The sequence below is a fragment of the Dermacentor andersoni genome, chromosome 1 (genome assembly GCF_023375885.2).
Source record: "Dermacentor andersoni chromosome 1, qqDerAnde1_hic_scaffold, whole genome shotgun sequence".
In the NCBI taxonomy this organism is placed as follows: domain Eukaryota; kingdom Metazoa; phylum Arthropoda; class Arachnida; order Ixodida; family Ixodidae; genus Dermacentor; species Dermacentor andersoni.
Genome location: NC_092814.1, coordinates 77,226,590 through 77,251,129, shown reverse-complemented (window position 1 = coordinate 77,251,129; position 24,540 = coordinate 77,226,590). Strand labels below are relative to the sequence as shown.

At 44.6% G+C, this 24,540-nt stretch overlaps 1 protein-coding gene across 1 annotated transcript in view; it reads right to left on the bottom strand.

Moving 5' to 3' along the window:
* The window catches only part of Pcif1 (Phosphorylated CTD-interacting factor 1), a 150,081-nt gene that overhangs the window by 89,492 nt on the left and 36,049 nt on the right, over positions 1–24,540 (bottom strand). Inside the window, exons 7-8 of the mRNA XM_050191279.3 lie at positions 20,203–20,302; positions 11,178–11,340 (exon numbers count right to left, since the gene is read on the bottom strand). Coding sequence (XP_050047236.1) covers positions 11,178–11,340; positions 20,203–20,302 — 263 coding nt within the window. The remainder of the gene's footprint in view (positions 1–11,177; positions 11,341–20,202; positions 20,303–24,540) is intronic.

The following is a 24,540-nucleotide window of genomic DNA, read 5'->3' as shown; positions in this document are numbered from 1 at the left end:
CGCTGCATGCGTGGAGCACTGTTGCTCTGCGTCCAGTGCCGAATTACGCAAAAGTGATTGTATCTCCAAAAGCAATTGCCCGACAATACTGCTCCACCGCAGCGCTGATCGATGCATGCAGCGCACTTTGTACTGTTGGCAAAGCTGTTCCATATCCTCGCAAGCTTGCCCAAGTAGGCTAACAGATTTTGACAGTAAAGTTTGTTCTGCGATGCATTACCTACCGTATTTACTCGCATAATGATCACACTTGCATAATGATCGCACCCCTGAATTTTGTCGCCAAAATTCGATTTTTAATAATTTTCCGTGTAATGATTGCACCCCGAACCTGCCGCAGCGATATGTCGTGTGCCAAGTCTAGCTAATAATGATCGCGCTTACCATCTGTCGAATGCTACGCGAACGACTCTTCAAGACAAGCCAAGCGGTCTGCACGCACCAAACATTCTTAAGTAGATGCCCAATTTCATTACTTTCATCACTTTCCGCACTTCCATGACAAAAAGAGGTACAACCAAACTTGCCTTTATTATGGGTAGGCTTTATAATGGTTGTGGTCAACAAAAACAAAAGAGGCGCCTTTCGATTCTTTTCATCTGCACTCATGAGCACGCAACAAATCGCGAGCGGCAATGATAGTAGCTACGTTTACACTGATACGTTAAAAATGTACCCTATTCATACGCCGACGCTTGTAACACAGCTAAGATATTCGCCCACCCTTAGCGGAAACTTGCCGTGTTAGGATAGTAGTGAAGACAGATGCCGCAGTTTCCGCAGTACGCTGACCATGCGTTTCTGTCACTGGCAGCTAAGCGCGCCCATCTGTTTCTGTCCCCTCAAGTGGACATGGCTACGTTATTGCCACAAACTTGCCGATATTAACGATATCATTCATCACTGATACGGAAAAAACTGTTTCAATGCACGCAATGTACTCACGAGAAGAAAAAAAAAAATCGAGTTCGGCGCGTTCGGCTTGCTCCGCCGGCCGCCATTTTTGTTTTGGTGACTCGCACCCGCATCCCGCAGCAAACGCGGGGGGAAAAAAAAGAAAGAAAAAAACTTTTTTATCGCGGGAAATTTAACCCGCGTAATGATCGCACCCCTGAATTTGTGTCAATTTTTCTGACAAAAAAGTGCGATCATTATGCGAGTAAATACGGTATCTGTACTGTCTCATTTCACAACAACAAAATTCTCGCGAAAGCGAGTTTTTTCATGTTTCCCGCAAATTTCATTATTGCGAGGATCAACTGTACCACCACCTTCAAATCCCTATACAGTCAAACCCACTTACAACAATATTCAAATGCCCCAAAAGTTCCACTGTTATAACCAATAATTGTTATAACTGGCCTGCATGAAAAAAAAGATCAAAATGGGGGATGGCACAGCCGTTCCGAGAAAACTGTAATGGCGGGAGTCCAGTTCTCCGCACCACCTTCCTCCATCCGACTTCTGATTGCGTTGACTCATTTAACTGTAACTCTGCTTCCTGCGTTCTCCGATAGCGTGTTGTTAATAAGCCGCAGCTGTCGGTGTTCAAGAATGGCACTGCTGTAACAACTGAAAAGAAGTGTCACGGGCGGATAGCGATATATGAGCTCCGCCGAGGCATCGCTTTGGTGGCCCCAAAAGGCGCCTTTTAAAAAATGCGGGAAAGTCGCTGCGGCAGCATCTCAGCTTGAGAAATCCAGAAGAAATGCTGGAGCGAAATCGCCACAAGCATCTCGTTACGTACTTCCCACTGGCTTGCATGAGAAAACCGCATGTCTGTCAGCCTTGCTTGCTTTACACGAAGCTGGCCGACATCCTTCTTTAAGGCATCCAGGTGCTCTATGTAGTGAAGCAAAAGATTCCTCGCGAAAACAAGCCCATGAGGGACTGAATCATCTACATGACCTCCCGCGGGGCAATGTTGAGGCAGCCTAGTCTGCCCTACCGCATCAGCGCTGCCATCGTGGCCGTCATTGTCGCTAACCGATTGCAAGCACGTTCGCGACGATCTCCTCCATCGGTTAGAAGCACTTCGTTCCGAAATCTATAGCAGTGCGCTTTTTTTCACCGGCAACGTCATGCATTGCCGATGATCAGCGGGCTGATCAGCCATTTTCCGTTTCGGCGGCAAGTCAAGCAAGGCTGAGAAACAATGTGGCCAGGAACGATTTCGATGCAACAAACAAAGAAAAGCACGAGTGACTTAATCCGTTAGCAGAATTGCGCAGAATGAGGGCCATAGAATAAAGAACCAACTGTGAGGGCCGTGCGCGCAATTTAGTAGCAGCGCCGCAGGAGTGGTCCATTCATGTTTCGGAGGGTGAAGCAGCGCAGAGCTATGGGGTGCGGCCCATTAGTGTTTGGAGGGGTGGAAGAGCGACAAGAGACATGCACGCAAGGCTTGCGTGCATCTCTCATGGAGAGACAGATGTGATGGCAGTTGGGGTGGCGGGCGATTGTGCAGCGGCTCGCATTTCACTTTTTTTTTTCTTTTCAAGGATTTCGCATTTCATTACCCTTCGCCATGGACACCCAGCAGCGAGACTTAATCGTTATAACCAATAATGCGGCATGGGGACATTGTAGTAAGCGGGTTATTTCTGCATAGAAAGCATACAAAATTTGACAGTGCAGCAGTTTTTCATTGTTATAACCGATATAGCGTTAAAACCGGTATCATCATAAGTGGTTTCGACTGTATACTAGCTGTGACCTTCCATTTCTTAACAATTGTACTGCTTAAATAAGAGCTTTGCTGCCCTAGATGGTGAGTCATTACCTGAAAGCTGTGGTTCTTCGCTGAGTCAACCACTATTTCCTTTTAGTTAGCCATGTTAGTTGAAAAATTACCTCGACGATGAAAGCAGAGGTATGGGCAATAAGCACTAAAACACTACATAGCAGCAACTTCATTAAAAGTTGCAATAGGTGCAACATTGCTCGTGTAAATCATGTCCAAAATTTTAACTACTTTGGATGTTAGCCATAACAACAACATACACATACTCATATTTCAACCTACCGTATGGACTCGTGTAAGGGCCGCATCTCCAACTTGGCAGCCCAAAGTTAACAAAAAAAAAAAAATCCAACAGAGAAGCAAGCGTGTTCAGAGCAGCGATGCCATGCACTGCGTACTTCTGCGTGCAGCTACTAAATGGCGAGAGCTGCATGCTGACCTCTGATGCAATGGTATATCCGGTGTGTGCATAAGTTGCCAGCACCATTTTCACCAAAAGGTTCAGTCCCATGCAAAGGCTGCACCACGTCAAAATTGTGGGAAAAAAAGTACAGCCCTCACACGACTCTATACGGTACTATATGCCAAGAGGACGCTCAGATAAATATCAGCAGGGACACGGACTGATCTTGAAATTGCAGCCAAACCTTATTCTATTGAAATGGGTTACAACAAAACAATGGATGTAACAAAGTAATTGTAATAATTTGACTAATATCCCTTAAAATTACAATGTAAACAACTGCATTTAGATTCAATTTGAACAAAGCAAAAATTTTTTAGGAATGGATACAACGAACTATATTTTAGTTTAGAATGAAGATTTACTGATAGCTGCATGACGATTAGCCCAGAATACGATATGCAGTGTACAACACTAGTATTAACTTGCCTGATTAGGCAGCTATAAAAACTCCCACGAGCTTTTGACCACCTGACAACACACGAAACAAGTCATACAGCAAGCCTGGACCCCTTTACCCCTAAAAAAATAGGTGTTTGCAAATATTCAGAAATTTAGAATATTATCAAATATTATAATTCTAATATTCGTATTCGATTCAAAAACTAGGTATTCGAAAATTTTCTAATATATTACTGGCTGTGTGGGAGAAAACATGGTTATTAGCGTTTACTTTTATCTAATCTAAGAAAGTGTGTCTCAGTCTGGCGGAGTGCGTGAGCGCGACATAACACTCTTTCTTCACTTGTGTAGGAACCGCCAGACCCAAGGGACCTGATTGTCGATTCCCTGGCTTTGGATGCTTCCATCTTCGGCGCCCTTATTGATGTGATACACCGGAGAAGATTTGGTGCAAGTGCCTATGGCTACACAGTCCACGCTGCGAGCGCATCATCGTGGGAGCAGCCAATCCAGGCAGGGAACACCGGGCAACTACGCTTAAAAAGCCAACGCCGATTGTCAACGAGTGCAGTCTGGCGGAGTACGTGAGCATGGCATAACGCTCTTTCTTCGCTTGTGTAGGTGGGAGCAGCGTTTCATAACTACTTCTGTGTTTGAATTTAAATTCTGCTCTGGTGGACTGCACAAAGTTGTGTTCACAATGTCCAACAATGATTGCCTCGCATGCCTGAAAGCTATTGCACCTGATAGCCAGTGCCTTTGTTGCAGCGATTGTGATAACCGTTACCACGCTGGCAAATGTTCTGGCGTCACAAAGACTAACCTAAAGAGTATGTCAGTAGAAACGATCCGTATTTGGTTATGTCCCACGTGTGCAAACCACAAAACACGATTTATGAAACCTGGAGACGGGGCTGGCTTTCAGCGTAAGAACTTAATGGCAGACAGTGAGCAACCTTCTTTGGTTGACGTCATGTCGAAGCTAGACACTATGCTACGCCTTGTTGATGAGCTCGAAAGAAAACAGGAAGAGCAGCTGGCTAAACATGATACCACCAATGGAAAACTTGAGGAGCAAGTATTAACAATACAGAGCATAGAATTGCTCGATCTGCTCTCTTCTAAATATGATGAAGTGCTTGAAACTCTTGAAACTCAGAATCAAGAAGTAAAAGAGCTAAAGAAAAAAACTACGGATATGGAAGCTCAACCGCTAGCAAAGGACACTAGACTTTCTCAACTGGAAATGGAGGTGAATAGGATGGAATCCATTTCTCTCCATTCCCAGCAATGGGGAAGTCGAAGCAGTGCACAAGATTAAAGGCAAAGCAGATGCTGAGGCTCCCATACTAGTCCGTTTCATCAAGAGAGAAACAAGAGAAAAGTGGCTTGCAAAACGAAAGACGCTGAAACACGAGAACATTTACATAAATGAAAATCTGACACCTCTAGCCAAGAAGCTTCGGTGGATGGCAAAGCACCTAGCAACTGAAAAACACTACAAATATATTTGGGTGCGAAATGGTCGTATATTTGTTAAGAAAATTGAAGGTGCCCCTGTTATTCTTGTTGAGAACGAAGCGGACCTTCGCAAGATATCATGATGACTGAGAGTGTACATTCATTTTCTGAATGAATGAAGATATGCCGGGAATTCGTGTCAGTTGAATCTTGTATAAGTATTGATCTTATCCATGTGAATGTGAGAAGTCTTCACAAGAATTGGAACATGTTACAAATGTACTTGGAGGATGTTCAACTTTTCTGGAGGTCATAATATTTACAGAGATCAATGTCAGTGAGTTTGATTGCTCTCTTTATAATATACAGAACTATCAATCATATGCCTTGTGCAGAGAGGGCAAACATAGTGGAGGAGTGTTAATATTTGTGAAAAATTGCTGGTTTTGTGAATGCTTGAAAGTTGAATTTGATGAAGCAGAAGTTATAGCACTTTATCTTTTAAACAATGAAGAGGAATTGTTAGTTTGTGCAAATTACAGACCTCCTAGCAAGAATATTGCAGTTTTTTTAGAGGAGCTCGCTAGATTCCTTAAAAGGTATTGAGTAAATGTGTGATTCTCGCAGGAGATTTAAATATTGACATCCCGGTAACTAATAAGGTTAGTGTAAGTGAGTATTCAACATTGTTGGCCAGTTGGTCAGTACAAACCGTAATGCAACAGGAAACTTTCGGCTTTTTTAATAAAGAAAAAGTTGCCTATCATTATCTCGTTTCACTTACGTTGTTAAAAGATAGTAAAATGGCGGCACAGGAGAGACCTGCAGAGAGGCTTGTAATTAACAATGAAAAGTAGATAAACTAATTAAGTGGTATGACTGAAATTCCCTGTAGTAACACAATCACCTATATGCTTACGAAATGCTTGTAGAGCAACTAAAACCAATTTACAATAACTCGAAAACTAAGGTGAGGATGAAACAGCGAAAACAGGCAAGTGCTTGGATACAAGGAAATTATTGAGCTATCCTACATCAAGAGTAAACTTTTAAGAAGGCGCAACGAGAACCCTCATGACTTTGCACTAAGAGAAGACTTCAGGCAACTGCAAAATAAAATTACAGCAAAAATACGACTAGCAAAAAACAGTACCAGCTAAATCAATTCTCGGCATGCAGTAGGCACGTAAAAAAAAAACATGGAAATTAGTGCAAACCACCATAGGAAAACCATCCAAGAAAGGCATTGATGATACTTTAGAACAGGCCTTTCCAGATAAAAACAAGGTATAATTGGCCACTGAGTTCAATAAGCACTATGTAGAATCTGTTACTTTCTTGTGTAGACAGGGAAGGAAAATGGCGAACGCTACTGCAGTTGCTTCGAGCATTCATTTAGCGTACATGGCTACTGTCCCTGAGCCGGAATTATGGGATGTGTTGAAGACAATCTCAATAACAATATCACCAGGCTATGATAGTGTTAGGATAAGGGATCTCATAGTGCATTTTGACAAACTTAAGACTATATTACTTTTCATTATCAACGAAACTTCAATAACTGGGCAAATTCACACGTACATGAAAATAAGCGTAATAAGACCATTGCGCAAAAAAGGCTCCCAAAAGGATTATAGTAATTATAGGCCAATAGCAATTTTGTCCTCCCTCGCTTGTATCATGGTGAAAATTATACATGTTAGCATGACATCATTTCCTGATAAGTACCATCTACTAAATGCAGCCCAGTATGGTTTCTGCAAAGGCAAAGGTACAGTTAACCTACTAGAGGATTTTCATGACCTAGTCTGCAAAGAAATAGATAACAATAACATTGTCCTTCCACTTTTTATTGATTTCAAAAAGCCTTTGATACTATTAATCAAATCTATTATTAGATAAACTCGACAATATTAGTTTCAGAGGTCCCTACATGTCGTTCTTTATAAGTTATTTTGCTGATCAAGCCTTGTGTGTCCAACTAGGTGGATTATACAGATCAATTTTGAACGTTTCGACAGATGTTCCTCAGGGCTCAATTTTAGGACTTGTTATTTAATATTTACGGCAATAATATGACCTGTCTTCCATTGAACTCACAACTGTTTTCATAAGGATGATACTGCCCTGGCAATACCAAGTAAAATGCATGAAGAAGCCTCCGACAGGATGCACCAGGATGTGCATCTTTTGATAGGATGGTTAAACGTTAATCAGATTTTTACTAATACTACAAAAACCTGCCTTTGTTTTCATAGCCCATATAAAGTGTTTAGAACATTATCAAATATATACCTTCATGAGAGGAACCGTACATGCTGTTCATGCCCACCTTTGGAACTTAAATCCAATTTTAAATATCTTGGTATCACATTTGACGAAACACTGTCGTGGAACTTACATATTGCAGAGTTAGCCAAATGCTAACGCCTAGTGTGTGTTTATATATATATGCTTTACAATCTATTTGTGATGTATCGGTTAGAAAAATGGTATATAAGGGATTGGGAAAGTCCATATTACGATACAGAATAACAATTTACGGAACCGCATCTTTATATAAATTAAACACACTAAGCCGCATAGTGCACAGAATTGCAACCACCCTCGTCTACGGAACCAACTATCACGATAAGTCAGCCAGAGACAGTATGGAATATTTTGATATGCTACCTGTATACAAGCAATTATCTTTGACATATTATACAAGCATTTCTTTCACAGCTCCTTCAAAACCTGCAACATTAAAGTACGGCCTCTCCGTCATTCGGAAAAGTATGTCATACCCAGCATCTTCACCACTTATGGCAAAAGAACCCGCACCTACTATGCTCCTTATTACTTCAATAAAATATGAACCCTCCCGAGCATTACTGAATTAAAAGACCTTAAGAAGTTCCTTCGACCTTGGTTGAACGATAATATAGACTGAGGTAATTTACTGTTTGCCATGTTCTTAACGTTTTCATTTCGTGTACGAAAGTGTGCACGACGAAAAATCTGCTATCATTTGTTCTTTTGGTTCTTCTTTGTTTGTTTGTTGTTACGTCGCACACGCAATTGCTGCGTATTTGGTTGATTTTATTTCTCTTCTTTTTCTACTATGATTTATTCACTGTTGTTTCATGTGCTTAACCTGGCTGCCCAGCTCCGCGCACAAGCGGCAACGCTTATGCAGGCTGGAACACGTACGAATTGAAGTGAATAAAATATATTATTATTACTATTATTATTATTATCTTGTGCTGAATTTTGCAATTATTTTATGCTGATGGCGAAATTTAGCCTGAAAGATATGCTTAGCCACTGGACGTCTAAGCTTTGCGGGAAAGCAGCCTCTCTGTAGCAAGGGGCAGGGGTTTGTGAACAGTGAGGGTGCACTCTTTTGCAGGTTCCACCTGTATTCCTACATTTATTGCTTGACAGCAAATGCGATGAGTGACGAGTGGTACAGGCTCAAATGCCTCTCAGTTAACAGGAAATCGATGCGTTATAATAAGGCACAGGTTGGCGAGAACCGACAACTAGCGGAAATTACTCAATTTTCCAAAGCTAACATGAGCCAAATACAGGAATCATTTTGTATAACGGCTTACTAGATAATTTTTTTACCAGTGACAATGTAATTGCAATGTTCCAACATGTTAAAATAAACCAGCTTGCTAATAAATGCATGTACCATATCATTATTCGACATTCAATTCGATATTCCATGCTACGTATTCATATTAGATTATTATTAGAAAATATTGATATTCGCACACCCCTACTAAGAAAGCAAAAATTGTTACTCAGGAGCTACTTTTACGAGTCATGAAAGTAAAGGCGCAGATATAGTGCAGTGCGTCCAGTATGCCAGAATATTGAAAATTTGCCCCTAAATAGTTCAGCGTCTTGAACGTGGCCCGCAACAATGCGACGATCAGCTATTGCTGCAACACAGGTGCGGGAGTGCATGGCGAACAAGCCCTTTTGTGTTTGGTGAAAGTGCGAACTCGGCAGCTCTGTTCAGTGCATTCGAACTGTAAGGCCAGCATGCTGCTGGGCAGCTAAGCTGGCGCACAAGGAACTCTTGGTCTAGTAAGTCTAGCGTGAGATAAGTTCTATCCCTGTGCCAGTCATACCATAGCGTGCCGAACGCCATTGGTCACGCTGACTGTGCCAGACGCTAGACTGTAGAGCGTCCAATTTTCAATGGTGTAGCGTAACTGTGCCGCACAGGGCACATTTCACGTTACGCCGGACTATATCCACACCTTAAGAAAATGGTGACAAATGAATGCTAATACAGTAAAACCTCGTTAAACCGTACCCGCTTAAACAGTAGTTTCGTTTTAAAAGTAGTAAAGTCAAATCCCCAACTCAGCGGCCATTGAACATAATGTGTTTCGTATCCGCATAAACCGTACCAGCTTATTGCGTACGCATCGGTTAAAACGTAGCGTTTCAACTTTTCGTCGCGCAAACAAGGCGCTGCGCCGTCTCCATCGGGCGGCCCGGCAGAACAACACGCCCTAGAGATCGGAACAACGGCCTCCAAGCGCCCTGTGCGTTTGCGCGTGAAGCCACATCAACATCAACATCAATTCGACGCGGTGCCAGAGAGCGTTATGGCGTCGTGCAAGCGAGGACTCGCGTCGTTCCGAAGCTTGGATAAAAAAGACGCCGGGTGCTCAGCATAGAAGAAAAATTAAACATCGTCCGTGCTATCGAACGTGACACGAAGAAGTTGGCGCTGACACGCAACAGGGATCTGCTGTTGACTGCAGTGTGTGGCATTTGGAATGCGAAGAAGTTGTTCGACTTTTCGCCATCGTTGCCTGTGTTGTTGCCGAAGTGTCGACTAGCGACAGTGACGAGGACGACACGGAAAGCGATAGCACGGGCGATTCAGGCCTGACAGTGGCATAAGCTGCGCGTTACGTCAGCCTCATGAATGCAATCGTCGCGACGACAATACGGGTGCGATAACGTAACTCTATTCCAAATGAAAATTATTCCGAACTCCGGCACCCAGCAATAAAAAAGGCGCCCCCGGGACTTCTGCAGCACTACTGCGCACGTGCACGGAGAATACGTAACGCCAACGAGGAATCTGCCATGCGAGTGTTTGCCGAGAAGAGGGGGCTGGCTGAAAAGCTGGCACGCAGCTTCAGTAAGTTTGAGGCCGCCGCGGCATCAAACGAAAATAACGCTTTTATCGCGCGAAGCGAATAAATACTGCATGTTTTTTCCCCTTTCATCGCACTCTCTCTGAGTTCCGTTTTCGACAGGTAAGTGAGCGATCTCATGCTATTCGGTTAAACAGTACTACCGTTTAGTACGTACCTTTCCCCAGCTCCGGCCAACTACGGTTTAACGAGGTTTCACTGTATCCACTATCTATGAACGACCCCATAATTACCATTAGCAAAAGTCATGCAACAGCCAAATGTCAGATACAGCGTAATTGCCATTGTCCATCGCAATATGGCAACACAGCAAGCTTTTGCGTAGTTTGGAATGATAACGTGCTGCTTTCATTACAAAAGCTAATTCAAAAGATACACTTTCCCCTGCTAAGCTAGCAACAACAGCTCATGAGAGTTTTTGTTTCAGAGAGATTTCTGCTTTAAAATGTCGTGGTATTCATTGGTACGTACTCGCTGTACCAGCAACCCTGTGATTGAGGCCGACTCCCACATCATCATTAGCAAAGAAATGAGCAATGAAGAAATCACCAGGACTGCTCACAACCATTATTTTCATTAGATAGTGAAGATGCCGTCACAGAGCTAACGCCCACTCTAGTGGCACCTTGTGTTGTAGACATATCATTTGATATAATGTGGTGTTTTGTAGCAAGCTCATGCAGACGACGTTGCGTTGGATCACACGACAGATCACTACTTACAGGAAGCGCAACCAAGCCAAAGCTTAGAATTAAGCTAAAGAATTCAAGCTTATTTTTTCTCCCCCATGCCATGTTAATGGTTATAAAATTTCATGTCTATGAAGTTTTGTAACGAATTTTTTTTTAATGAGACCCATGAATTTTTTTGTATAGTATGATTCAACCTTATTTAGTACACTAACAATGATCAGTGACAAATGCTGTTTCTTGCTTACCTTCAATGCCATGCTGGTTGAGAATGATCCAATGCTTTTCCCGTATCTTCTTCACATTTTCGACAGACATATGATATATTTTGGCACATATCCCTTCCACTGAAGAACGGGCTGCCTGGACTAAATGTGGCTGACACTGTTTTTTCAGATGGGCCAGGCGTTCCTGCAGAATAATTCAAGGCAGAGTACAATCGCGCTAAAGCATCGCCTGTGAAAGCTTCCATGGTGACTGCTACATTGTAGCTGTAAACCTCTACACGCTTTTCCATAATTAGTTAGTGGCAAACGTAATAGTGTGCCATAAATGAACAATTATGCACTGCTGCCAGTTCATAGAGAACTTTAACTTCATATTTTTTTTGCCCAGCTTGAAGCATAAAAATCAAGCACTATGTTTAAGCTGTTAATTGAAAAGAGCTAAATCTTCATAACATTATGACAACTGATAGTTTTTTTTTTCTGACTATGAAAACAATTACAATAAACTCTCACTATAGCAGAGTAATCACTATATGAAATTATTTCTTTAAAACCAGAACTTCATTAAAAGTGTAGGAGCAGTAAGAGAGCCATAACATAGCACAATGTACTCTAACAGCACAGAAACCTAATGAACTTTTATCGAAACAAAGCTGCACTCGATAGTGGCAGCATGACCATGGCGAAACTCTTGACGCCTATGAATGTTAGTACTAAGGAGCTGCTGCCAAGTGGCAAAGTGACGTTTGCAGCGCTTTTTGTCTCGGCAGATTGGTCAGGAGAAATGCAAAGGGCCATTGTTTATGCTGAACTGACTGGTCATGTGAACATTTCCCACTTGGGCATTTTGTATTAAGCAAAATCAGGTTGCTCCTGCACTTTGAATAATCCGGCCCAAAATGCATGCACTGAGGTAGGAGTAATGAAAAATTTTAAATGAAGCAATATTTTGAATAAAGTGATTTCGTTATAATGATAGTTTACTGTGCATAATCACCAGTATGCATGACTAGTTTTTGGTCGTAAGCTTCATTATTCTGCATGAAGAATGTCATTAAAACAGCAGTGAACATCACAGAAGCAGTGCATGTGCATCTCCTACCCATCAATTTCCAGGTAGTTCAATATGATGACACGTACATTATCACCTGCTCTCCCCTCCTGCCTTCCCTCGGTGACATTTTCACCCTTCACTGTCTTTCTCATTGTCAGCTCTACTGATGATGGTTGCTCGCTGAAATGCTGAGAAGCAACCACTTGCACATTTCCACCACAAATGTCAAAAGCCCTACCAAAGCATACGAAAATGTGTACCACTTATATTTACTCTAAATCATTATATATATATATATATATATAAACACTAGGTGGCAGTAATGATGTTGGAATGAAAAGTTTCATATTGTTGCAAAGTGCAGACAAGCATGAATATTGTTTATGCAAGGCGAATGCTGAAGACACCAGCTGACACTAGAACATGGCGGCTGAAGCCCCCAGCAACAACAACACATCTTCGTCATCGACTCTTGTCTGCACGTCCTGCTCTGCATCATGACGCTGCACCGCCGGGGTTGGAGTGCCGACCCAGCGCAAGTGAGTATGGCCCGGCAAAGGCACACACGTAGGGCTTTAAACGGAAGACATGAACAGCACCGGTTCTTGGCTGTATAGATGATGGGCCTGGCTCTTCGGGAGCAATCTCGTATGTCACATTCGAAAGCTGTCGCAGGATTCGGTACGGAAATGAATATCGCGAGAGAAGTTTTTCCAATAAGCCCGCACGACGAGATGGTGACCAGGGGAGCACGAGGGAGCCAGGTAAATACTGCACGTCCCTATGGTTCGTATCATAACTGGACTTCTGGGAAGCCTGGGAATCAGTGAGGTGAGTGTGGGCAATCTGACGGGCCTGTGGTGCCATAGAAATCGCATCATGGGCATAAGCAGTGTGCGACTGTGTGACTTGTGGAAGTCCAGTGTCCAGGGGCAAAATGGGATCATGGCCGAACAGTAGATAACACAGTGAGTAACCTGCAGTGTCATGGCGGGACAAATTGTATGCAAAGGTGACATATGGCAGAGCGACGCCCCAGTCCTGGTGGTCTGGAGAAATGTACATAGCTAGCATGCCGGTAAGCATTTTGTTCAGTCGCTCTGGGAGACCGCTCGTCTGTGGATGGTAAGCAGTGGCTATTTGACGCTCAGTAGAGCATAGGCTGAGGATATCATCAATGACCTTTAACAGGAAGCAACGTCCGCAATCCGTGAGGAGCTGACGTGGAGCACCATGGCACAGGATGACGTTGTTAGGAGAAAATCCGCGACGTCAGTTTCACAACTTGTAGGCAGAGACCCTGTAATGGCAAAGCACATGGCATAATCGGTTGCAACCGCAAGCCATCTGTTGTCCTTAGTTGAGAAAGGGAAATGGCCAAGTAGGTAGAGTCCCACGTGAAAGAAAGGTTCTGTGGGAATATCGATGGGTTGCAAAAGCCCTGTTGGAGCCATGGGAATGGGCTTCCGGCATTGGCACAGGTAGCAAGCAGTCACATACCGGCCCACAGAGCGGTAGAGATCGGGCCAGAAGAAACGGCGCCAGACTCGGTCAAAGGTGCGAGTAACACCACGATGCCCAGCGGTGGGCGCGTTGTGGAGCTGTTGAAGCACAGTGCATTGAAGGTGCCCTGGTACGGCCAGCAGTAGGTCAGGGCGCAACTTGCGTTTGTACAGGACTCCGTCGGAAATACAGAAGAGACGCAGAGAAGGATCAGGAGTTGGCGAGCTTAACCGATCTATGATAGGTCGCATAAAGGGATCACGGCGCTGTTCATCGCCAATGTTGAGGAAGCCTGAGATGGAGATGGTGTTGGATTTGAGGTCTGTGGCTTTCGGTGGTTCAACAGGATGGTGGGACGAGCAGTCGGCGTCCTGATGCAAACGGCCGGATTTGTACACTACAGAAAAAGTGCACTCTTGCAAGCGCAATGCCCAGAGCCAAAGACGGCCGTAGGATCCTTCAACGAGGAGAGCCAGCAGAGCGCGTGGTGGTCGGTAATTACGTGGAAATGGCGACCAAATAGGAATGGGCGAAACTTCACTATCGCCCAAACCAGTGCTAGGCACTCTAGCTCCGTGATAGAATAGTTGCACCCGGCTGTGGACAGAAGACTGCTTGTGTAAGCGATAACGCACTCTTGACAGTGCTGAATCTGGGCAAGAACATTACCAATGCCGTGATCACTAGCATCTGTACGGATTTCAGTGGGTGCTGAAGGGTCAAAATGGTGGGAGCTCATCAAGATTCTGATGAGCACTCTGAAGGCTTTGGCCTGCCACTGTCCCCACACTAAAGTGACGTCATTCTTTAAAAGCTCAGTGAGAGGGCGCGTGCAATGTCAGCAAAATTTTTAACAAAGCGACAAAAATACGGGCATAAGCCTATGAAGCCGCAAACATCCTTAACTGAGCATGGCATAGGTAAGTCTTGCACGGCTCGTACTTTGACCGGGTCAGGTTAAATCCATTGGCGTTTACAAGGTGCCCGAGAACGGTTATTCCACGACAACCGAAGTGACACTTTGATGAGTTGAGCTTAAGCTTCACAGCGCAAAACAGCAAGGACAATCACGAGACGCTCAATGTAGGTTTCAAAGGTTAAAGCAAAAATGATTACGTCGTCGAGATAACACAGGCAGATGGTTCACTTCAAGCCTCGAAGAAGGGTGTCCATCATTCTCTCGAACGTCGCTGGGGTATTGCAAAGTCCGCAGGGCATGACTCTGAATTAAAAAAGTCCATCAGGCGTAATAAAGGCTGTCTTCTCGCAATCCTTGTCATCAACAGCGATCTGCCAGTAGCCCAACCGGAAGTCAATCAAGGAAAAATATTTCGCACCATGTACAAAGCCAAGTGCATCAGCGATAAGAAGCAATGGATACACATCCTTCTTGGTAATCTTGTTCAGATGGTGATCTCAAGGTGTTGTCCATTTTCTTGACCAGGACAACTGGTAAGGTCCATGGGCTAGCGGAAGGCTCGATAATGTTCGTCAGCATCTTCGCGACTTTGCTTTGAAGCAGATACCCGGTAGAGGCGGCGATGGATGGGACTTGCGTCGCCAGTGTGAATCCATAGGTGACTACGGCTGTCTGGCCGAACGGGCAGTGATTGAAATAAAAAATATTGCGATAACTAAACAGAATGCGCCTAAGGTCTGCAGTCTGAGCTAAAGAGAGGTCAGTAGCGATTATTTTATCAACGTCGTGGTAGGGTGACGAAGCAGAACGGGAACATGCGACGATAGGGCTGACAGAGGCAGAAATGGTGGGCGCAAACAGAGATATCTGGTACTCGTGCACAGGTGTCAAGACGGACCACTGTCAAGTTACCTACCAGGAAGAACACGTGCAACAGATCCAAAGTTGAGAACGGGAAGCCGAGTAGAATTATCGACAACGGTAAAAACGGTACTTGGGAGTGCGATGCCATGCTGTGGAATAACGTTGAAAAGCGGGGAGACGATGTAGTCGCCATCAGGAACATGTGGTCGAGCGTTAAAAGGTACAGTAGTAGCAGCTTGAGACGGCAACCGGGTGAATTCGGCAGAACACAGGGAGAGATGATGTGCATCAGAAACAAAGTAGCTGTAGAAGGAAGGTCCAAATGCACGACACCTGTAGCGCAGTCTATTAGGGCAGAATGGGTCGAAAGAAAGTCCAGCCCCAAAAATAAGGTCATGCGGACAGCGCTCTAACACAATAAATAAGATGGTGGTTTGATGGCCGGCAATCGCTACTCATGCTGTACACATGCCGACAACCGGTGACGTACTGCCGTCAGCAACGCGTACTGTGCACGGTACGGCATGCGTGAGGACCTTTCTCAGTCTTTTGCGAAGGGCGGCACTTATTACAGACATCTGCGCACCGGTGTCGACGAGGGACTTGACTGGAACGCCATCCACCTCAACGTCTAATATACTTGCCTAATGTAGCTTGCCATTGCCTAATAGTAGGCAATGTGATCAGAGGATTTGCAAGCCGGGTTGTTGATGCAGCATCAATTCCGCGAGCTGCATCAACAAGTTTTCCTGTGGCACGAACGCAGGGGAAGAAGAGCGGCGGGCATGCGGCGAATGAGACCGACAACTTAGGGGCGATGGTGACCAGCTGGTTCCGAAGGTCGCAGGTATGTTGCCGGTATTTGTAGATGAAGGACGCACAGAGAAACGGGGAGCGACGGTAAGTTGGAGCCACTTAGAATGGGGAAGCAATGGTTGGGTGGGGCCGGTCCTGATCGACAGCGGCATTACGAATGGGGCAAAGACGGGAGGCCTAAATTTGCTATCTCTTGTCTGACAACAGCCTGTACAAGTGATACAAAACATGAGTTGTCTGGGCAATGCTGATGTGGAACGGCAAGAGACATGGCTTCGAGCTTGCAATAAATTAACTGTGTCAAATTTTCTTGTCCAGAAAGAGGTGGTCCACATGGCTATTCCTCACACGAAGTCGTTGACGCTGTATTTGGTAGCCTGTTGAACTGCTGCGTAATGCGGCGACTCTTCATCAGTTCGAAACTGCGGCACTTTTTTATTATCGTGTCCACTGTGTCATAGCTCTTGCAGATAAGCAGGTTGAATGCGCCATCTGCTATGCCCTTTGGGATGTGGCCAATCTTGTCGGTCTCATTCATGTTTTTCTCAACTTTACGACAGAGCGCGAGGACATCTTGAATATATGCCACGTAAGATTCTGTAGGCGTTTGAGCACAGGTCGATAGCTCCTTCTTTGCTGCCAGCTGACGGACAAAGGGCTTTCCAAAGAGGTGTAGAAGCTTCTGCTTGCAGACGTCCAAACTTGTTATGTCGTGCTCGTGGGTCTCGTACCATGCTGGTGCTGTGTCTTGGAGGTAGAATATCACATTCACTAGCGTTAGTGTTGGGTCCCACTGATTATTTTCACTTACACCAGGAAATCAAGTCTTCAACGTCACCAGGAAATCCAGGCTTCAACGTCCGTACGATCGATGCCATTGAAGGTCCCTGGGTCTCGCGGCTGGGACTACACGATGGAGGTCAGCGTTTGTGGCACCGGAGGTGGGCGGTCGGTCATGGTGGTGCTTTGGCTGTCGATCATTGTGTCAGATCATTGTGTCAATCATTGTGTTTTTGTTGCTGTTTTTTATTTTTTGGCTTCCCTACCTCTCGATGTTTAACTGATGTCTTTAGACCTTGTCATGTTCATATGCGGCAGTATTTGCAATCACCTATACATATATGTTGTTAGTTTCAATCAAAATTTAGTTGAGAGTTAGCGCTCCTCCTGTCTGCTTCTAGTCTGTGTCCGTGTCACTTCACGCTACAATCCAAGATCATGTCAGAGCTCATGCAGCAACCGCTGCGGAGCTCCGTGTTGGTACCCCACACCTCCACCAAAATGTTGCAAGGCGGAGACAAGTAAGAATGTTGTTTATGCAAGGCGAATGCTGAAGGCACCAGCTGACACTAGGACATGGTAGCCGAAGCCCTCAGCAACAACAACACTTCTTCATCATTGTTTCTTGTCTGCCCGTCCTGTTCTGCATCGCGACAATATCTACAATAGTCTGTTTTCATGTCGTTTTCTGTTGGGGAATGACCACTGTGATATGCAGGTTCACTGCACAAGTGGGCTTTTCATCAATAGCATGCCAGCATCGGCAGGTAGGACGTAGGACAAATGCATGCAAAATTTCTTTAGAGCAGCAGAAGCGCTTTGGAGTTTAACATCGTTATGGCTTGTGTCAACTGAAGTCATGGTAGCTATCAAAATTCAACATGCCATGCGACACAATAAACATAGGAGTACAAGCAGCTGCGCTGCGGCAGTGCAGACGTTTGTCCCATATTAAACCTCAATAGCACAATGGAATGTTTTTGGCTTTGTTTTTATTGCTCAGCTGCATGTATTTGCACTATTCTGAGTACTGGGAAGGTGAGGGGGAGGGGGTATTTAGTAAGTGTCCACTAAGTGGACTGTCCATTTCAGCACTCACTGATTGGATAGAGCTGAAGGCCGGCAGGACAGATGCCAACCATCACTGCCGACTCTTAAGCTCTATCCATTGAGCTTGCACTGACAGCGGCAGTTTACCTAGTGGACACTTACAGAATACCCCCCCTGCTCCTCACCCTTACACAAAATGACAGCTCTAGTCTTGGGCAAGTAACTGATGCACAGTGTTCCAAGATTTACGGTTTCAGTTCTGAAATCAGACTAAAAAGGAAACCTCAATGTAAGCTTCGTGTGACTTATTCACAATTTGCCTAAATCTAGCCGGTTTTGTTTCTTGGCAGAGTATCACACAAGCAGTACTACAATACCTTCAGTGACACTGATTCGCCAAATAATCTTGAAAAGCACTCGCGCTTTTTCCTTCTAGCTAAAGCAAAAAAAGATGGTTGTGCAAAAACGTTCCAGCCTGCATAACGCCAATGCTTACTACGGATTGTGTGCAGAAACACATTGTGTGCTTTTGTTAGCCATTTAGCCCTTTCGCTGTCACGGACGTACCGGTACGTCATCGCGCTTCCCCCCCCACAGTGTCACTGATGTACCGGTACGTTCTCTATCGTGCGTTCAAAATTTCGCGCCTGAGCGCAAAGCTGGCGCTCCTGGATTGGCCACGCCATCTGTTGACTCTTTCTACAAGTTCGTATATTCGCCCCACCTGTGTTAGTCCGTGTATAGAAGAGTACGGTGCGACTGCCACTCCCCACTTTGTCTTTGCTAAGTGGCGCGGTGGCTCCGCGTTCGCTGGATCATGCGTCGCGCGCGTGTGGTTATGGGTTCAAGGGTTGTTCTGCGATCTCCGCTGGTTTGAAGGTTTTTATTTTTCTTCTGTTGGTGTGCCTGCTACGGCGCGTCAAGTTCAGGCGCACGTGCCGTTGCCTCTCCAAAAAGGGTGACTCGATTACTGCTTTCGCTCTCTCGCCGCACCCTCGCTTCTGACTTGCAGCAGTAAACGTAAAGCCCTTCGAACTTTGTTTAGCCTTTTTCCATCTCCCTCTGTCTTCTTGATCACGCAACGTCCCATTTCTCTCCGTTGTGCGGGCGACTGAAAGCGCATCCTCCCTGCGCGCGGTTACTTTCGGATGGCTCGGTGCGTGGGACCTTCGTCTGCTCATCGGAGCGGTGGCTGAATTCCGATTCAGAATACGAGCCAAGCTCGGATTCGGACTCGGACAGAGTCGCATGCGAGGAAGAGCGTTCCGCATCGTCAGATTCAGATGTTGAACGGATTTTATAGTCAGGCTGATGATGATGATGTTTACTAACAACAGCTGCAGAACACTGAAATGTGCATATTGCATTGACTATGTTATTTGTATACCAATCATAATCAAAAATAAAGTGCTATGTTCATTCCCTGTTATACTCGTTCCCTGAAACCAAGCCGACAATGGGGGTGCGTCACGGCCAGAAAGGTCCGACAGCAAAAGGGTTAGTTGGCTTGTCTGTTGTCTGTCACTGCCAGCTCAGAGAAGCTTACACCCATTCCTGCTTGAATACAAACACTGATCACCACCAAGAAAGGGTGCCAACAATGTGACAGATACATTTTGCTACTTATGCATTGGTTCTGCTCACAGAGGTTGGGGACATGTATACATGGCATGATAAGCATCCATTAAATTGAAACTTGAATGCAGGGTAACTTCACTAGACAGAAAAAATAACACAGAGACTTTACGGGAGCAACAGAAGAGAATTACAAAATTTACTTATCTTACAGACTTATTCACATTGAGCAACTACTCTACAATTGATTAAATGAATGCACAACAATCTGTTTAATGCAGATTTCATTATATCAGTTCATTTCCTCCTTCCATAAACTTCAGGTTACTGTCACTATTTGACCCTCTGTGGACTTTCAAAGGACAAGGTAATGCAACTATATGTGAAGTGCAACAAGACATTCACAAAGTCTGTATTAATGAGATTATTTTATGCTACATAAAGGTATTAAAGAAAGGAAGCAGTGGTTCCGCAGGTCTGCTTACCAAATGGTCATCATAAGTGGCATTCAACGTTTTTCTCAACCAGTGAAATGCATCTTCAACATTCCATTTCACAATCTTGCGACTTTCTGGACTTGCATTGCTAGCAAAAAAAAAAAAAAAAAGCAGTTCAAGCTTTGCCATTGAAGCAGAAGCATTCATTGAAACAAAACGTGCAAAATTTGGCATTGTATGGCCAAATCTAGGACGCAGTCATAAGAAAATTCGAGAACTTCATTATTGCATACCAATCCCCCAAAAGTCAAACTGAAAAAAGGAGTTTTTTTTATTAAATGCAACATGTCTGCACCACTTATTTACTTGTTTTTATTTGTGAAGAATATTTTTTTTTAGTAGCCGATTATCACAAGTAAATGCATAAAAGGAGATTAAAGAGAAAAATTATTTGCACTGTATTAGTAGATTACCATTTTACAATACCAAAAAAGCAAATCTCTAGATGAGGCTTGGCAAGCCAGAAAAGAAGCAAGAGCAAAAGACTGCTGGCGGCACGATGTTGAAGTTCCCGCACCAGCTCCCCGTGAAGTCATGGACTTTGACAGCGTCTAGTCGGGCCTAGTGAATTTTTTATTGATAAAGATGATTAAATTGTGTTCTGAAGAGCCAAAGACTGAACTAATTTGAAGTCCATAACATCACACTGACGTACTAGCACTGGGATTTTGTCCCACAATTCAAATACTGGAACCTCGAGTTTTAATTTCTCATCTAACAATTAACCTATTACTATGCGTAATTGATGAAAACAGAGTTTTAAAGTAATAATTTATCAGCATAAACTGATGTAATGTCTATCTTTAGTGTTCCTTTAAAGCTGGATTACACAGAGCAAACAACCAGCATCCAAGTGACATACTTTGCCCGGAGGTGAATGCTGGGTGCCCAGCTTAAAAAAGCTTCACAACCACCGCCAATTTAGCCTGACCGTAAAAGTTTGCTTGGAGAATGACATCACTGGAAACATCCAAAGGGAGGCAGTGGTCACGAGCCAATCAACAAATAGCGTTATGCCCAAGCTTCTGCTTCATCTGCTTGCAATGGCAGACAGCCTATAGGCTATGGCAGTACATAACGAGCAAAACTTGCATCATTATCACCTAAATACATGCTTTGTATGGCACCAAATGCCACGTTTTTAAGAAAATGTGGCCTCATCTTGGATCAGTGAAATGACTACCGTATAATCTTAAGTAAGGGTCGCACACGTGTATGGCTGCACCTACTTGACAGCCAGAAATACTGAAAATTTAGAACAATTTCGACCGACAAGCAATGGGTGCATATGCAGCATCAGCGTGCACTGACGCTGTGAATTTTCGCATGCCACGAATTTTTGCTAATATTTGCGAGCCGCTACTAAATGGCAAGAACTGCCCTTTGAGCTCTAACGTCTGGGTCACGACCACGATCGGTTTTTCCATGGTCTTCTATGATGGTGCGCCAGTTCCGGCGCCATCTTTGCGCACTTACGTTGCGCAGCCAGCTCATGTGTGGGCTGCCGAAAGACGGCAATGCAGAGGAAGCGTTTCATGGCATACGATGCTCCATTTCAGCTCAAGGCTGTTGCGCATGCCAAAGAGCACGGCAAGTAAGCAGCTGGCCACAACTTTGGCGTCGCCAAAAAGTGCTTAGGTCAGTGGTTGAAGCAGAAAGATTTTGCCACAGCAAACAGATTGAGAAATGCGTTCCATGGGAAAGCAGGCATGTTCCCGTAATTAGTAGTAGCAAAAATTAGACTAGAAATGGACCAGTCCCATGTAAGGGAATCGCCTCGTCAAGATCGAAACAAAAAAGTGTGGCCCTTACACAAGACTATATGTTACGGTGCAGTCCACTTATAACGATACCACATGTAACAATATATCGATTACAACGATGAGTCAACTCCATAGTATCAATTTATGCATTAAGGCTGTGAGAAACAAAACACACATATGTAACAATGTTATTTACCGCATATGGGATATAATGATCAAAATTCTGCCTTCTGAGCGGCATTTTCCATGCAAGATAACCTAGAAATTAGCGTTGCTAAGTTCCCCTGAACCGACACAAGGCGAAAAGTTTGCGTACGTGAGTTTGTATCTGCCGCCATTACCGTGCTGCACACTCTGCCAGCACGCCGATTGCGAAAGCCACGGAGAGTATCGCAAGTTGGCGCAGCATGCCACAAGATGGCACCAGCTGCTTTGCATCCGCATCGCCGGTGAGCGTTCCGAGGCAGGAAAAAAAAAGAAAGCAAGAAGCAAACCGCGTCTGCGCTCCCTTTCTATAATCTCCCTCTCTGCCTCGGCAAGCGTGGAAATGCGCCACGGAAGCAGCATTGGGTGCACGGCAAGGCGCAAAGCTGTGTCGCTTGAGATGAAGGAGCAAATTTTGCAAGACTCAAAGCATGAGTTCGCACAGTCGATGACATCGACAATTCTGAAAACCAGGAGCGACACAATTATGAAGGCTAGAACCAGTGACCATGCCAATCAACGGAAATGGCAGGCTTTGTGCGCCAGGGCGAAACCCCCCACGTGTAAAAACAACACGGTCGCAGCCGCTGACATTACTGAACTCTGGGAGCATGTCGCTACTAGCGATAAAATAGGTGGTGCATTGATGGAGAAGTTTCCGAGTGCAGATAGCGCTGCCTCGTTCTGCGAAGAATCTCTGGCAGGGCGATCACTGTCGCGATAGACGGCAGCGTTGCGCAACGGAGGCAACGACAGCAGCGGCAGTGACGACGAGATTGACACTGGCCCGTCTTTGACACCGACCCCAATGTTCACATAAAGTGCACTGTCGTCGGTAGAGTCGCTCATTGATTTCCTGCACAATAAATTATCACCGCCAGTGTTCGCGCAGCCACTGGACGCGATGCTTACCATGGATGTGAACCTGAAACTTGAGCGAAAGCAAGCACAGATATCTGGCTATTTCAGCGCGCCCAACACTTGACACGCTGTTTAGAGGTATGAATAAACATTTCATTTTCACACCCAATTTTCTAGAACGTCAATTCTTTATCGTAAGTGGCAAATTTGGTTTTGGAGCTACGAGGGTATGTTCGGCAGCTTCTTCTTCTTTTTTTTTTTTTTCAGTAGTCCAGATATAGGGATGATCGGTTACAACGATCGGAGTTTTCGTGCTTCTTGATATAGTTATAAGTGTATATATTGCACCACCAGGAATAAAGAATGTGATAATGCAATAACGTGCATGTACAATTTTCAATGTACAGTAAAACCTCGTTAATTTGGAACATCGCATAATTCAGACTTACTGTCTGGTCTTGGCAGCCGTATGCATGATTTAGTGGCATTAAGCTCGTGTTTCACTGATTCGGATAGCACTTGAAGCGCAAGTGTGACATATGTGCAATGCAAAAGAGAAAAAGCGGCACTTGTCCCACCGAACTGAAAACAGCAGAGCCTGCATAACCATAGTATCCAGCAGAAACAGTCCGGAATCACCAGAACGTTTCATGCTTATTTGTGCCTTTAAGTCGTTATTCTTGCATTTATTGCTGCACATGACAGTGCATTGGCCACGTGGTCCCAAACTGCATCGTCGCCATATATGTTTGCGTCGATAGCTGCCATGGTTTTGCCAGAGGCAGCTGCGAAAAGCACTCTGTTTCAGTAGTTCTGCGCAGGAGCAAGGCTACGCGACCCGTGAACGCAGATTCTTGTGCAGCCAGATGTAGTGCCACAGTTTGAAAGCTGTTGGACGACTAAATGGCCTTGACAAGTGGTCTTGTCGGCGGGTGTTCACTTCGAAGCTTCTCTGTCGGTAGTAGGGCAGTTTATTGTGCGATTTTGCTTCCTTTTTAATAAAATGGTTATTGAGGCTCTATGATACCTAAAATAAAGTTATTCACTTGTTCAAAAGAAAAACTGCAGAGAACAAAAAGATTAATGCAAACGCTGCCGTACAGACATTTCACATTTAAGAAGTACAGTGCAGTCCACTTACAGCGATACCAGATATAACGATATATCGGTTATAACGATGGGTCAAGGTAACAGTGTCATTTTATGCATTAGGTCTACGGGAAAAAATTAACATATATAACGATATGTTATTCACCGCATATCGGACATAACGATCAAAATTTTGCCGTCAGGACAGCGTTTGCCATGCAGAATAATTGTGACATTTGCGTTGCTTGGTATACCTGAAACGAACGCTGCCGAGACGGGGTGATGTTCAATTACGCGAGTTTGCATCTGCATCCATTGCCGCGCAGCACGTCCCGCCCCGGCCGTACCGCCCACGCACCTTAGAGCATTGTGAGTTGGTGCAGCACGCCACAAGATGGCACCAGCTGCT